This window comes from Myotis yumanensis, unplaced genomic scaffold, assembly GCF_028538775.1.
Source record: "Myotis yumanensis isolate MYYU_CA2020_CCGP unplaced genomic scaffold, mMyoYum1.0.hap1 SCAF_5, whole genome shotgun sequence".
Taxonomy (NCBI): Eukaryota; Metazoa; Chordata; class Mammalia; order Chiroptera; family Vespertilionidae; genus Myotis; species Myotis yumanensis.
Window position 1 is genome coordinate 2,183,182 of NW_027223756.1, and position 14,950 is coordinate 2,198,131.

The 14,950-nt window shown below is 61.6% G+C and overlaps 1 protein-coding gene across 1 annotated transcript in view; it reads right to left on the minus strand.

Annotated features, from left to right (window-relative positions):
* Positions 1–8,366, minus strand: part of RADIL (Rap associating with DIL domain) — a 37,963-nt gene extending 29,597 nt beyond the window's left edge. Inside the window, exons 1-2 of the mRNA XM_070414300.1 lie at positions 8,295–8,366; positions 3,429–4,020 (exon numbers count right to left, since the gene is read on the minus strand). Of these exons, the coding sequence (XP_070270401.1) occupies positions 3,429–3,963 (535 nt within the window). The 5' untranslated portion in view covers positions 3,964–4,020; positions 8,295–8,366. The remainder of the gene's footprint in view (positions 1–3,428; positions 4,021–8,294) is intronic.
* Positions 8,367–14,950: the final 6,584 nt, after the last annotated feature.

The following is a 14,950-nucleotide window of genomic DNA, read 5'->3' on the forward strand; positions in this document are numbered from 1 at the left end:
CTGCCCGTGGGGCCGCGGCTGGAACGCGTGGAAATCTGCTCCCTGCCCTGGAAACAAACACAGCCTCGCCCCCGCCCGGCAGCGGGCGGAAACCACATGGCCCCATGGCGGCACCCCCGGGGCTGACGGCTCATCTCAGGGACGCCCAGCCCTTCCCCACCCGCAACACACACACACACACACACACACACACGCCGGCGCCCCCAGACGGACCACGCGGAGATGCTCTGGAGACCGGGAGCACAGCTGTGAAAGGCAGTTGAAGGGAAGCAAGTACCACCACGCCTGCCTGAATGCAGGGGGGGGGGGGGGGGGGCTGGACTCTGCTCCCCCCTCCTCCGACCGGCACCCCCGCTTTCCCACGGGACTTCCTGGGGAACCAGTCCATGCGCAGGAGACGGGACGCAGGGGGCTCCCCCGGCTCCTCCACCGCCCACACACACACACACACACAGCCGCTGCTCAGAGGTGCGCCCTGGGCTTTGGCTAAAGGCTGACGCTGAGACCAGTGCAACCAGTGAGCCCCACTGTGGTCCTCATGTGGGGCAGCGGCTGGAACCAGGAATCACTGTGACAGGGACCTGACGCCTGGGAAGGCCGGTGAACTCACACGCACGCGAACACGCAGACACACATGAGCGCGCACACACACACACAGGCAGTCCCTTCCCTTCCTCCACTGCTCACAGGGGAACACGCAGACACACACACACACACACACACACAGGCAGTCCCTTCCCTTCCTCCACTGCTCTCAGGGGAACACGACCACAGGTGGTAGAAGCTGGACAAGGGCCCCTCCCAGGGCAGACGGATGAGCCCAGATCCTTCCTCATCAAACTTAACCCAGTTACCAGCCCTGGGCCGACACCCTTTCACACCTCACCTCCACTTTGGGTTTTTTGTTTTGTTGATTTTAGAGAGGAAGGGGGAAGAGAGACAGGGACAGACAGACACACATTGACTTGTTGTCCCACTTATCTGTGCATTCACTGATCGATTCCTGTATGTTCCCTGACCGGGGATCGAACCCATAACCTTGGTGTAGGGGCGATGCTCTAACCAGCTGAGCTGCCCGCCAGGGCCCACTTCACAGTGACTTGGAGTCTCTGTGGTTCCCACTGCTGGTGAGGATGGCAGGGGGGCCGAGGGCCACTCATCTGCCACCGAGCGGGCTCGGGAAGGGGCTGGACCACGGCTCGCTCCCTCGGGGCCAGAGGATGGTGAGCAGACCTCACAGGGCGGTGAAGGGCTGCCGGCGGCACCTGCGAGGCCGCAGAAGCTGCAGCACGTCCGCTGCACAGGGAGCCGTTCGGAGTGTACATGCCACAGTGCACACGTGTGAGTGCACACAGGCCTGTGTCCACATATCCATGCATCATGGGAATAACCAAACGAAGGCGCTCACTCAAAGGTCTGGACCCTGGTCAAGCTTTGGAGCAGGGCTCCGACCATGTGGGTCTGTCCCGGCCGCCGCCCTTGACTGGCCCTCCCATCTCTCTAAGGACAGAGGCGAGCGTGCCTGCCCTGGGGCGCCGTCCCCATCGCCACGCTGTCTTTACTGTCACCGGCAAGGGGGCTGGCAAGGTCAGGAGGCACTGACTGCCCAGACCACACCCCGAGGGGAAGGCCAGGAAGGAAGGCCACCTCCCTGGGGTCTGGGAGGCCGGCACCGGGGAGGTAACACAACCCGCTTCCGCCAGAGAAGTGTGTCAGCGAGACCGGCCGGCTCAATGGACTCTTTATCTGAAAGGTTTTGCAAAACCACCACCAAGTTGAATAGGCTGTGAGCAGCGGCCTTGTCTTGCCTCGGCTGCTGTGAAAGGAACGGGTCTGAGGGGCAGTGCGCGAAGACCAAGGCCCACCCTTAGGTGCTGTCCGTCCCCAGGGCCCCGCCAGGAACCAGCTGTGTGACACTGAGCAGGCTTTCCCACGCCGATCCCGGGACCTGGGGCCGTGACCTTCAGGACAGGCAGGGCTGGCCGCAGTGGAGAAAATACCAGCGGGACCGCGGCCTCGAGCTGAACCCCGGCCCCGCCCCCACACCCCAGCCTGGCCTCCTGGGACGTCTTCTGAAGGAGGAGGGTCAGGACAAAACAGCAAACCCAGCGCCGGGCCCATGGGGTGTGGCCATCAGGGGCTGGTCTGAGACAAAACTTAACGCAACTATAACATCCTCCACGTGGCCTGCTTTTTTCGACCCCGTGTGCAGAACCCTGCACATCAGTGGTAAAAGCCTGCGCCCTGTCCGAGGCCCCACCCCACCCCGTCTGGGCACCCCGGCCTGTGAGCACGGAGCACCCCGCTCACACGTGCAGGAAGTGTTAACACAGCGACGACACCACACAACAGGGACTTCCCGAGGCTGTGCTAAGGGCTGTACGCACATCACTTCAGAACCCCATTCTCCAGATCAGAAAACTGAGGCTCAAAGCGGCGAAGCAATGTGCCCAAGGTGACAGAGGGCCGCCGCACCGGGCACCGCTGTCGCTGTGTGACACAGCAGTCCAGCCCGGCCCGAGGGACACCAGCCCCTGGAGCCCCCACACCACCGGCTGCACACACCAAAGTGCACTGGCTCCACGTTCGCCCGGGCGAAGCCAGAGGAAGGAGCGTTCCCAACACCTCGCAGACGCACGGCTCAGGGCGAGCGCAGCAACAGCTCAAAGGCCCCTCCACCCGGAGAAGACGAGATCGAGGTCTGAGGCCACTTGACGGCCACACAAGCCAAGTCCACATGCTCGTGCAAAGCCACCGTTTCTACGGGACACTAAGAAAAAGCCAACGGTGAACTGAGACACATTTAAGAGTCTTGATATTTGAAAAGTTATTGTTTCACTTGCCTATTAAGATAATCAGTTCTTTCCACCAACTGAACAGCAGCCAGACGCGGAGCAGCGGCCACGGGTCACCGAGCCCTCCCGCCGCAGGGCCGGGCTCAGAGCTGCCGCTGTCTGCACACTTCAGGGAGACAGGGGCCCACTGCCTCTGGGCTGGGCCTCCTCCAGCACGGGCCCCTGCCTGCACCCACAGACCCCCCACACCCAAACACACCGCAGCCCCTCATCGTCTCATTGGGTTGCCCCTAAGAGTCGCTAGGCCTTGGGCACAGGACTTCCTGTAACCACACCAGTGGCTCTGGACACGGTGTCTGCAGCAATGATGGGACAGCCAGAGGGGACAACTCGCCTCACCCAGGAGGGTCTGCCTACAGGCCGCTCACCTACACCGCAGACTCACCGCAGCCGACCCCGCAGCCTACACTGCAGCTGACACTGCAGACGACCTCACAGACGACACCGCGGCCTACACTGCAGCCACTCAGCGCACCGCAGGCCCCGCGCACAGACGAGCTGTGGTCTGCCGCCCCTCGGCCTCCACCTGCCCTGACCAGCCCCGCCGGCGAGTCTCCTCCCGGAGCTGCTCACCTGCCGTCACAGTGTCAACATCCTTGGCCGCCAGCTCTTCCACGTCTGCCCTCCTCCTCAGCTCAAACCTCCGGGACAAGCCTTCTCGGGGTTTCCACAGCTCCTGGATCAGGAGGGGCTTCTCGTTGTCCCCGAACACCCGGACGCATTCCGCCTGCCACGGCCGCTCCGAGTCGCCGGCCTGGCCCACCACGTCGCACAGCACGTACTGGCCGGCGCCGTCGGGGCTCAGGGAGTAGCGCTCCAGGGCCTCCCGCACCAGCTCCTGGGCGCTGGACCGGCAGGTGGCCAGCACGCTCTTGTAGTGGGCGCCCGTGCACACGCTGTCCCCGAACACCTTGAGGACCCCGGGGGCTGAGAGCCGAGTGGAGAGCTCCGCCGGGTCGTCGCTGGCACCCAGGTCGGCGAAGGTGGTGTCCAGGTCGCGGTACTTGTAGCTCAGCGTGCGGGACAGCACGCTGGACAGCAGCTGGCCCTGCCGCTTCAGCTTGCTCTTGGCGGGCGGAGACATGATGAAGTGGGTCCCATAGAACATGGTGGGCCCGTCTTCACGGGCGAGGCTGCGGCTCACAGCTGGGGAGGCGGCCGCGTCCTGGAGGAGACAGGGTGGGTCAGCATCGACCGTCGGGGCAGCGAAGGCACGCGAGGCCCCGTGAACTGAATAGACATGACAGCCCCCTGGGCCCGCGCCCAGCACAGCCGCAGACACGCCCAGGAGCCCCGTCCCCGCAGCAGCAACCTGGGGGAGCAGGCGGGGGAGCGCTGAGGGGCCCACAGGGAAGGCCCGCTAGGAGGCGCGACCCGCACGGAAAGGAGGCCACGCCCTGCTGCGTGGGCCCGACACCCGGCAAGTGCTGGGCTCCCGCACACCGGGGGACAGCCGGGACACAGCCGGCCGTGGCCGTGGCCGTGTGTGCAGGGCCGTGGCCTGTCTCCCGAGGCGGCCCCCGCCCACCACATGGCCCCACAGAGAAGGTGTAAAGGGCGGGAGTGGGAAACGCTGGCCTCCCTCTCCCACACCACAGCCAGGACGGGGCGGGCGGGGAGAGCGGCAGTGACGGCCCGGCTGGGAGGAGTGCGGCCCTGGACGGCAGCACTGGGATGTCCATGTGACCGCAGCGACACAAAAGGGCTCTCCCAGACCCGGAGGCATGACGGGAATGTATGCAGTCCTCCCACTGCGTCCAGCCTGGCACTAGGGCAGCGGTCAGGCCACAGCTGCTCTTGGACGGGTCTGTTCTCACTCCTGGGAGCTCTGATGTGTCAGCCAGCCGTCATCTCAGTGCTCCCCGTGCTCCCAGCCGTCATCCCAGTGCACCCAGCATCATCCCAGTGCACCCCGTGCTCCCAGCCGTCATCCCAGTGCTCCCAGCCGTCATCCCAGTGCACCCAGTGCACCCAGCATCATCCCAGTGCACCCCGTGCTCCCAGCCGTTATCCCAGTGCTTCCAGCCGTCATCCCAGTGCACTCAGTGCTCCCAGCCGTCATCCCAGTGCTCCCAGCCATCATTCCAGTGCTCCCAGTGCTCCCAGCCGTCATCCCAGTGCACCCAGCCGTCATCCCAGTGCACCCAGTGCTCCCAGCCATCATTCCAGTGCTCCCAGTGCTCCCAGCCGTCATGCCAGTGCTCCCAGCCGTCATCCCAGTGCACCCAGCCATCATCCCAGTGCTCCCAGCCGTCATCCCAGTGCACCCAGTGCTCCCAGCCGTCATCCCAGTGCACCCAGACATCATCCCAGTGCTCCCAGCCGTCATCTCAGTGCACCCCGTGCTCCCAGCCGTCATCCCAGTGCACTCAGTGCTCCCAGCAGTCATCCCAGTGCACCCAGTGCTCCCAGCCATCATTCCAGTGCACCCAGTGCTCCCAGCCGTCATCCTAGTGCACTCAGTGCTCCCAGCCGTCATCCCAGTGCACTCAGTGCTCCCAGCCGCCATCCCAGTGCACTCAGTGCTCCCAGCCGTCATCCCAGTGCACCCAGTGCTCCCAGCCGTCATCCCAGTGGTCCCAGCCGTCATCCCAGTGCACCCCGTGCTCCCAGCCATCATCCCAGTGCACCCCGTGCTCCCAGCCGTCATCCCAGTGCTCCCAGCCGTCATCCCAGTGCACCCAGTGCTCCCAGGCTGGTTCTAAGAGTACACGGGCTCTCCTGGCCCTGGTGGAGCAGGAGGCGTGGCAGAGCGGGCATCTCCACAGCACAAACATGAAGCTCGACACCACATCAGCGAGGACGGCGCCCACTTCAGTGCCCGTGCCCTCACCAGAGACGACAGCAGGCACGCCAGAGAAGAAAAGCTCATTTTCTAGAAGCTTCTAGAAACAGTGTCCAGGTCCCAGTAAGGACCTGGCGGCATTGGGCACCTGTGACAAATGTCAAGCACTAAACTCAGTGGAAGCCAACACCCTCAGTCCCCGCTCCCTCCCGGCTCCACGGGTGGTGGGAGAGGCTGGGGGGGGGGGGGGCACCCCCTGCCCTGCGGCCTGCTGCTCACACTCACAGGCAGCGCGCGCCCAGGTGTCTCGCGGACGCACGCACAGGGCTCTCTCTGGCCTCAAGTGCGGAGGCTGCACTTCTCCCTCGAGGAGCGAGGAGCGTGTGACAGGTCCCGTCAGACCCCAGGGAGCCCGCGCTGGCCACGGCTCCCCTCAGCGCCCGGGCACCTGCCAAAGGCTTGGCGTGAACTTACAGCAGAGCATCGCAGAGCGCACGCAGGGCGCGTGCCCGGCTTCGCCCCCGCATCACAGGCACGAGCCTGCTTCCCACACTGCCTGCCGCGCCCGGACCCCCCCCCCAGAGGGCCTGACCCTCCCCAAACACTCCCCTCCCCGGCCGCCGCCTCCAGGCAGAGCCCCAGGGTCCAACCACACCCTGTGGTGGCTTGTGGCCAGAAGCCTCGGCCTCGAGATGTGTGTGGTTGTGAATGCGACGCCGAAAACGCAGAAACCGCGGCTAAAGCAGCAAAAGCCCGTCACGGAAGAGCCGTGAAGTAAACCCAGGAGCCTAAGAGGCCCAGGTACAGCGGGGTAGTGGACTGCCATTTTTTTGTTTTGACATTTTCTCCATCGATTTCCAGAGAGAGTGGAAGGCAGGGGAAGATGATGGGGGAGAGGGAGAGAGAAATTCAATATGAGAGAGACACACCGATCAGCCGCCTCCCACACACCCCAACGGGGGCCGGGAACCGAACCCGAGACCCTTCAGTCCGAGGGCCAACGCTCTAACCATTGAGAACACCAGCGAGGACATGAGTTGCTATTTTGCGCTGGGGTGGTCTAGGTTCTGTAACATCTAAAGCTAATGCAATTCTGTTTTCATAAAAAAAATAAAAAATTACAGATACACGCCTGCTCGTCCACTCCCAGGGCCTCGGGAGCGAGAGCCCTCCCTCCTTCCAGCAGTTTCCAGGCGAATGAAGGAGACTGTGGCTCGCGCCTCTCCGCCAGCTCCTTCTGAGGCCCACGCAGGCCCAGGACACACGGGCGCTGGTCTGTTTTATCAGGAAGCTTTGCTCGCTCTGTGGCCGTTTGCAGAGCAGCCACGGACGGTCACTTGTTCCCTTGCCACCTTCCTTCCCAACCCCCGCAGGCCGAGCGCAGCCTGTTGGTCAAGATGGGTGGACTCTTTCCGAGGACGAGAGGCAGGAACATCCCACAGAGGCGCCGGGTCCGGCTGGGAGGCTCCACCTGCCTTTCCCTTTTCTGCTCCGGCCTCGGCCTCTGGTCTGTCACGCTGATACTCGGACGCGGCCCGAGGGTGTAGGACGCTGCTTCTCCTAGAGGAGGTTTTTGTCTCGTCCGCAGGGAAGAGTCCAAGTTCTGATGAAAACAAGCTCCAGTCACCCCAGCGGGTGCCGCGAGCGAGGTCAGTGCGAGGCTGAGGACATGGGTGGAGGACACGCTGGCCCGGCCCGCAATGTGGAATCCATTAGCGTTTCCCGGGACGGGACAGGAAGAGGCAGACTGCAGGCTCTGCTTCATCCCCTCCGTCCACAAACCCTACCCCGACAGCGCCAGCTGGAGCGACGCTTTCCAATACAGAATAATTTAATCAGATTTAATTGTGACAGGCTAGCCTCTTGCCAGGGGACTGACTGTTTCCCCCAGTGGGACTCAGGGCTGGCTCCCCTCTGGAATGCACAAGAGGTGGCCGTGCTGGCCGGGGACACCTGTAATCACCAGCGACTTGGAAAATTCTTTCGGGCCATTCAGATTAGCCAGACACTTGACAGGGTGCTGGGGCGTGAGCCGGCGGGTCTGCAGCTCCCTGCTGGGAAATAAGCCGGCTCCCCCGCGGCCCCTCGCGGTCCAGCCCGGCAGGGGTTTTGTTAGGTGCCGTGTTGGTCGAGGGGCTGGAAGTGGCCCAGAAATAGCCGGAGGCAGGGCTATCAGCCGGCCCATCACGGGGAAGGGCCGCTGGGTGAACAGGAAAGCCAGGACGGGCAGGATGGGGGGATGTCACGCAGACCCTGGAGCAAGGCTGTGGATCCCTGGAGCCCTGCTCCCCGCGGCGCCAAACTCCCCTAAGCCGGGGAGGGGGGTGTCCTCCGCGTTGGAGGGCCAAGGTCCAGGAGTTGCAGGGGGCTGTGGCCAGAGCCGACCCCCCTGGAACCCCGAGGCGGGGCCGCCCTCACCCCAGTGATCAGCCTTCAGGAACCGACCCCCAAGGCAGCAAGGGGCGCCGAGAGCCGCCGGTTGCCATGGCAACAGGACAAGCCCCGCTTAAGAGGCCCGGGAGATGTCCCGTGAGGGCCCTGCTGCCCGAGCGCGCGTCCCGCGGCCTCCCGGCTCGGCCTCTGCGCCACCGCGGAGCTCCCGCCCCAGCGGAGCGCCAGCACCCTCCGCCTCTCCTCGCGCTCCCCGCACTCACCTCCAGCCCAGCCCGCCGCCTCCGCGTGGCTCCAACACCCGCTGTACCCGCGGCAGCCCGAGCCCGAGCGGCGCCTCCTGCCGGCCGCTCAACGGACGGGGCGGGGCCTCGGTGGGCGGGGCCTCAGAGGGCGGGGCCAGCAAAGACCAAGGCTGGCTCCTCCTGCAAGCCACCAATGGACGGGCCGAGACCTCGAGGGGGCGGGGCCTCAAGGGGAAGGGCGGAGCCGGTGGTGGGTTGAGCAGGACGCCAGCGCCACTTGCCGGCCAAGTGTGTGGGCGTGGCCTAGAGCGCAGGGGCGTGGTTTCCAGGCAGAGGCGGGGCTGTGCGGGGCACCTTCTACGGTTCAAAGGGCAGGGCCTCGGCACGAGGGGCGGAGCCAGGAAACGGGTGCCCAGTGCTGGCCTCGGCTCTGGGGGCTGAGTGCGCCGCGTTTGTCCCCACCTACTAGTCCTGCAGTAGACGGGGCCAAGGAGAGAAGGGAGCGGGCTATGACAGGCTCTTAACCAGAAGCGGCGGCCCGATATATGAACATCGAAGACGGGGAAAGGGGGTGAGAGTGGCTGGTTCTGTCTCCCCTACAATTGGTCCCCCTCCCCCCACCCCCCAGCCCCCCAGAAGCCATAATGTTAAATGCCAGATCCGATCATGGAACTCTTCTGCTTAAAACGACGCAAAACCGGGGCAGGGCAGGTCCGAGGCTCTGGCCCAACCACCCTCCTTGGGTGACCGTGTTTTAAAAGAAATTCGTGTCCTTAGAGCTCACTTTGGCACCAGGCCTCCAGCTGGGGTTTCACCTTGGAGAAAGGCTTCCCTTTGCACCACGATGCTCGTGGTCAGGCCTGGGGCATCAGGAAGCCTTGGCTGTAAAGATGCAGATTTCTGACCCTGGGAGTGCACCTTTGGGTTGGCAGCTATTGCAGTATGAACCCCATATTTGCTAAGGGAAGGTGGGAAGAAGGAACAAGCATTTATTGATCACCTACTGTATGCCCCATCCTATGCTAGGGCCTTTACTTAGGTCACACATTGACAGCTCACAGCAACCTTTGTGAGGAAAATGTTACTCCCATTTTACAGATGAGTAAATAGGGGCTTAGAGAGGTCAGACAGCTAGAGAGAGTCAAGAATTGAGCTTGGAACTATATGATTACAGGACTCCCCCCCCCCCCCCCCCCGCCCCCACACACATATCCATACACAACCTCCCCTCACCCAGACCCTGAAGAGGCAGATAGCAGGGCCGGAAGGGGAGCCTGGGTTGAGGCCTGTGTTTTCCTTGTCAGGAATTTCTCACCATGAGCCAGGCCCCCACCATCCTCCCCACACCCCCTCCAGCAGGGTTGGCAGACTGTGGCCTGCGGGCCAAACCTGAGCTGCTGTATGGATAAGGTTTCATTGGAGCGCAGCTATGCCTGTTGGTTTACATGTTGTCAATAGCTGTTTTCATGCAACAGACTTGATAGGCCAAACAGCTTAAAACATTTTACTATGTGGCCTTTACAGAAAGCCTTTCCTCCCGCCTTTAGGGTCTAGTCTTGCTGGCTATTTGGGATTACCCAGCTGTTTCACCCTCTACATCTTGAAACCCCTTTGCCAATTAGCTGGCTCAGGCTGCCGTAAGGAAAGACCACAGCCCGGGTGGCTTAAATAATGGAATTTTATTGACTCGCAGTCTGGCTGGAAGTCCACGATCACGGGCCCTCAGGGAGGTTCCTCGAGGCCTCTCCCCTGGGCTGTAGACGGCTGTCTTCTCCCTGTGTCCTCACACGGTCGTCCCTCTGTGTCCTCCTCTTCTCCCAAGGACACTGGTCACATTGGATGAGGACCCACCCTAATGACCTCGGTTTAACTCAATCCTCTCCTTAAAGGCCCCATCCCCAAGTACAGCCACCTCCTGAGGTGTTGGGAGTTAGAGCTTCACCACGTTAGGGGTCTGCAGTTCAGCCCGTCACACGCACTTCAGCACCCGGCCGATTCCTTGAGGACTCGGATTCGGTGCTCCCCATATGGTAGCCAGCCTCTAAGACGGTCCCGTGACTCAGACCCTCTCGGCGTCACGCCCCTGGGGGGTCCCGGGCCTGGTTATATAGGGCTGGCCTGTATAACCAATAAGATGTTGTCAAGATGGCAGTGTGACTTCCGGATCTGAATTACGGAAGATGTGGCTTCTGCCCTTGCTCTCTCTTGGATCACTTGTTCTGGGGGAAGCCACCTACCACCATAGAGAGAAACTAAGGCCTCCTGCCAGCAGCCAGCAGCCAGCACCAACTCCCTTCCATGAGAGCGAGCCGTCTGGGATGCAGGTCCCCGGCCCAGGAGACGGCATAGGAATGCAGCTGCCCCCTCCTGACTGCCTCCGGTGAGGGACCCTGTGCCAGAACCGCCCAGCACAGCTGCCCCCACCCTCCCAGCCCTCAGAAACCACGTGGGAGAACAGATGTTCCTGCGGACTCAGGCCACTGCGTTTGGGGCGGTTTGCTGTGCAGCGGTAGGTAGGTGCATAATACAGCCTATCAGGAAGGCCTCCCCGCCCCGGGCTGGCCTCCACGCCCGTCCTCCGGCTGCCACAGCCCGTATCTTACATCTCTCCACTGCACCACGTCCCCATTACTTCGAACTGCATTCCTTACATACAGATTAGGTGCTGTCCTCCTCGCCTCTAATCCTCTGTAATCACACTTGTTGCAAAGTAGGGCTTGCATAACCCCACTGGACCGCTCCAACTGCTCTCTGCCTCTGCCACGGCGCTCCAGCCTGGGCCTCCTGTCTTCAGACACTAAGCCCTTCGCGGCCTCCAAAACACCCCCGCTTGCTGCTCTGCTCCCTAAAACGCTCGCCCCGGTCCTGCCGTCTGCACGCTGGCAGCCTCCTCGCCTAAACACTCAGCGCCACTGTGTCCTGACGACCGTCTTCACCTCATTCTCTAGCTCCTGACTTAGTTACAGGGATTTGTTACAATTTGTATGTTTAACACCCACCGGAACAGGGCAGGCTGACTAGTCGGTGCTCAGTAAGTATTTGTTCAGTGAGTAAACAAAGGAATGAACATATTTCATCTCACCTCTCACCGGCGCGTCAACAGGAAGCTCCCCCAGGGCAGGAACTGACTTATTCATTTTGCATCCAGCACTGGGCCCTGGGGCAGGGAGCACAACATGTTTTTGAACTTCGGGGTTGAATATCTTTGGAAAGTCACTGGACAGAAATGAAGTGTTGCGCTGCCCTCCGTGGCCACCAGGGGGCGGCAGAGTCCTGGGACTCTTTCCTGGAAAGGCCCATCTGAGCCCAAGGGAACCGGCTCTGGTGAAGGTCAAAGTGCACGTTCCCAGGGGTCCCGAAGCAGAGCGACGGGCTTTGGGGGCCTGCAGGGAGGGAGGGCAGGGGGCACAGGGACAGGGACAGGCACAGGGACAGCCGTAGAGCCCAGCCTTTCCTCCCGAGACTGCATCCCGGGCGCGGGCTGGCGAAACAAGTGATTCACCCGGATGGGTTCCTCCTGGAAGAACTGGCCCCGCGGCCTATAAATAGCGGCTCCGGCCGGTCACTCCCGGGGGACTGTCGGCCAGAAACAGCAGCCGCCACTTTCCCTCCACGTGGTGTCCCGAGCACTTTCTGCGGCAGTTCAGTACCCCGCACTGAGTCTGTGTGTGCCCTGCTGTGGGGCGCAGGCGGGCAGAGCGCGGTGGGGACCCCGAGTTCAGGTGGGACCTTTACCTGGGAAATACCGCCTCAGAGTCATTCGCACGCAGATGGGCAGTGAAGCCGGGGTCGTGGCCGTGTCCAGGTGACACAACCGGACCCACCACGGTCTCGATATCATTAAAGTAGATGGTGTCAGGTGAATCCCCTGGAGGGTTTGACCTGCTCTTAAGAAACCTGAACTGCGTTCCTTTCACTGTCAAAATGTTTTTGAAACTTAAGAAATTTCAAAATCACCCTCCGTGGCGGTCATTAGACGGTCTGTGTGGTGGAGGCTCTGGAAGTCCTGGCGCTGGCGGGACCGGGGAGTGGAAACGCCGGCTTCCAGCCCTGGCCCTGTGGCCCGGCGGCTCGGGCGTCGCCCCGTGCGCCCAGAGGTGCAGGTTCGATTCTTGGCGTCGGTCCTTCACTCTCTCTCTCTCTTTCTCTCTCTCAATAAATCAATAAAAACATTTTTTAAAGAGAGAGGCACCCTTACCAAGAACCTCATGCCCCGAGGGTTTTCAGAGCGTTGTTGGCTTGTTTTAAAGTTGCATTTCAACCAACAGAGGAGTTAGGGTCAACTCCATTAGCCAAAAATAGGACCAGGCAATCCGGTCACACGTGAAATCACACCCGTGAGCATGTGCGTGGCGGGGTCCAGCGTTGCCACGGATACGGCGTGTTTGTTTACGTGACGTGTTGCCCGTGAGCCTTCCTGAGGTGGCCCCGCTTGGTTTATGATGTGTGTATGAGAAAATGATGACGGCTGAGGAAATGCGACGTGTTAACTTATTTTTAAACTGAGAATTGGGAACCTATGACCACTTTTTCCTTCTCTTTCTTTCTGAATCTTAGAGGACATCTGGGCACCGTGAAACAAGGAAGGGCCCAGGACACGAGGAGAGGGGCGAGTGGGGAGATGAGCCGAGGCCGGGCTGCCTTGCTCACTAAGAAGTCAGAGAAAGGGGGGCCTGGGGGCAGGTGCAGGCCGTTTGCCTGGGACGAGCTGCCGCACTTTTCAGATTTGGGGTGAAAGAGCCTGGTCCGGCCAGAGACCTTCTTTCCGGCTCCCAAGGAAAAGGATGCGTGAGAACCCCAGCTTAACCCGAGCCGAGAGGGGCTGAAGCGCTTGCCTAAGGTCACAGCCTTGCATTAATGACCGATCGCCTCTCTTTGGTAAGATCACCTTCAAAAGGTGTGCGAGCAGCATCGGGAGGGACACTGACAGATTCTTTCTCGGGGACGGAGTTTGCGGCAGATGACAATTTCCAAAGATATCCGCCTCGACCCGAGTTCCACCCCCGCTCTCTCGCTGACTGGGCCTCCTCGCTCGGCTGGTGGGAGCTCTGCACCTCCCCCCGGGGCCTGGGGAGGACCTTGGGGCTGAGTTGAGCAACAGAATACGTACAGACAGTCCTCGGGTTACGTCGGACTCGCCGTTTCGTGGTTACGTCGCCATCTCCCATTTATTTATAAAAAAAGTTCCGTCATTTCGACGTCTGTACATATGTGCTTTGTTTTTTTATTGTTTATTGACCACAAGGTCAGGAATTGTTATCTTTCTTTTAAATTTTTTTACTGTTTCACTTCATTGCTGCTGTGTCTGTGCTCCATGTGAGTGACGTAGGTGCTTATGTAGTTGGGTTCCAACTTACGGTGAAAATCGCCTTATGTCGCCGTGGGAACGGATCTCGGACACAACCCGAGGGCCTACTGTGTGTCAGACGTGACGATGCATAACTTCTGTGTGCCCCGAGGGTTTTCAGAGAGTTGTTGGCTTGTTTTAAAGTTGCATTTCAACCCACAGAGGAGTTAGGGTCAACTCCATTAGCCAAAAATAGGACCAGGCAATCGGTCAAACGTGAAATCACACCTGAGCGCCAGGTCCCTGCCCGCTGACCGAGGCCCTGAGCGCCGGCGATGACCTGCTGTTGGCGCCACCGCATGTCAGCGTCACCTGTCCCACCAGAGCCCGCCTAGCGCGTCTGGCTGACGGGCGCTTCCTGACCATCCCAGGTTCCCTACGAGGGACGGAGCTCGCTTTTATGAAAGAGGACTGACAGCGGTTCCTCTCAGACAGCCGTGCGGGGCAAGGCACCTGCGTTTTGTTTTGTTTTTTAATGTATTTTATTGATTTTTTACAGAGAGGGAGAGGTATAGAGAGTTAGAAACATCGATGAGAGAGAAACATCGATCAGCTGCCTCCTGCACACTCCCCACTGGGGCTGTGCCCGCAACCAAGGTACATGCCCTTGACCAGAATCGAACCTGGGACCCTTCAGTCCACAGGCCGACGCTCTATCCACTGAGCAACACCGGTCAGGGCGGTACCTGCGTTTTTATTGCTGTTGGGTCTGCTCCGCTGGAGACAGGACGTCAGCCGCAGGAGGAGTCTTCATACGCGTTTATCAGACGCCAGACGCCGCGCTAACACCCACAGCGCATTCCCAACACGGAGCCCCCGGCAGCAGGGCGCCTCCTGCCACTCACTGTGGACGGGGCGGGCCCATGAAGTGGGTCAGAGCCCGTTGCCCCAGCAAAGGCTCCGCGTGCTGCCCGCGAAGGGCATCCAGGGTGACCGCCCGCCCCAAGGCCCCCGAGCCGGGGCCGCCGCCCCCAGAGGCCCAGGAACCCGCCTCCCGCTCCGCAGCAGGGTCGGTGCTGAGGAGCCAGAGCCCAGAGGCTCAGAACCGCCTTCCCCTCACGGTCCGAAGTGGCTGGAGGGCACCGGGCCCCCAGGCGGCACCATGCGGCCCGCCGCCCGCAGGCACTGAGCTCCTGGGCCCGCGCGGCTCTCCCAGAGGGCCAGCAGGAGCAGCTTCTGGAACGGAGGCTGTGGATCTTCAGGCTTCGGCCCCTTGGGTCTCTGCACGCCCCACCCCACGGGGCTTTCCCTGGACTCGCCCCGCCCCGCCCTGCCCCGCGCTCAGGACCGAAGGAGAGAGGACGCCAGCCCTGCTCCCGCCGTCCAC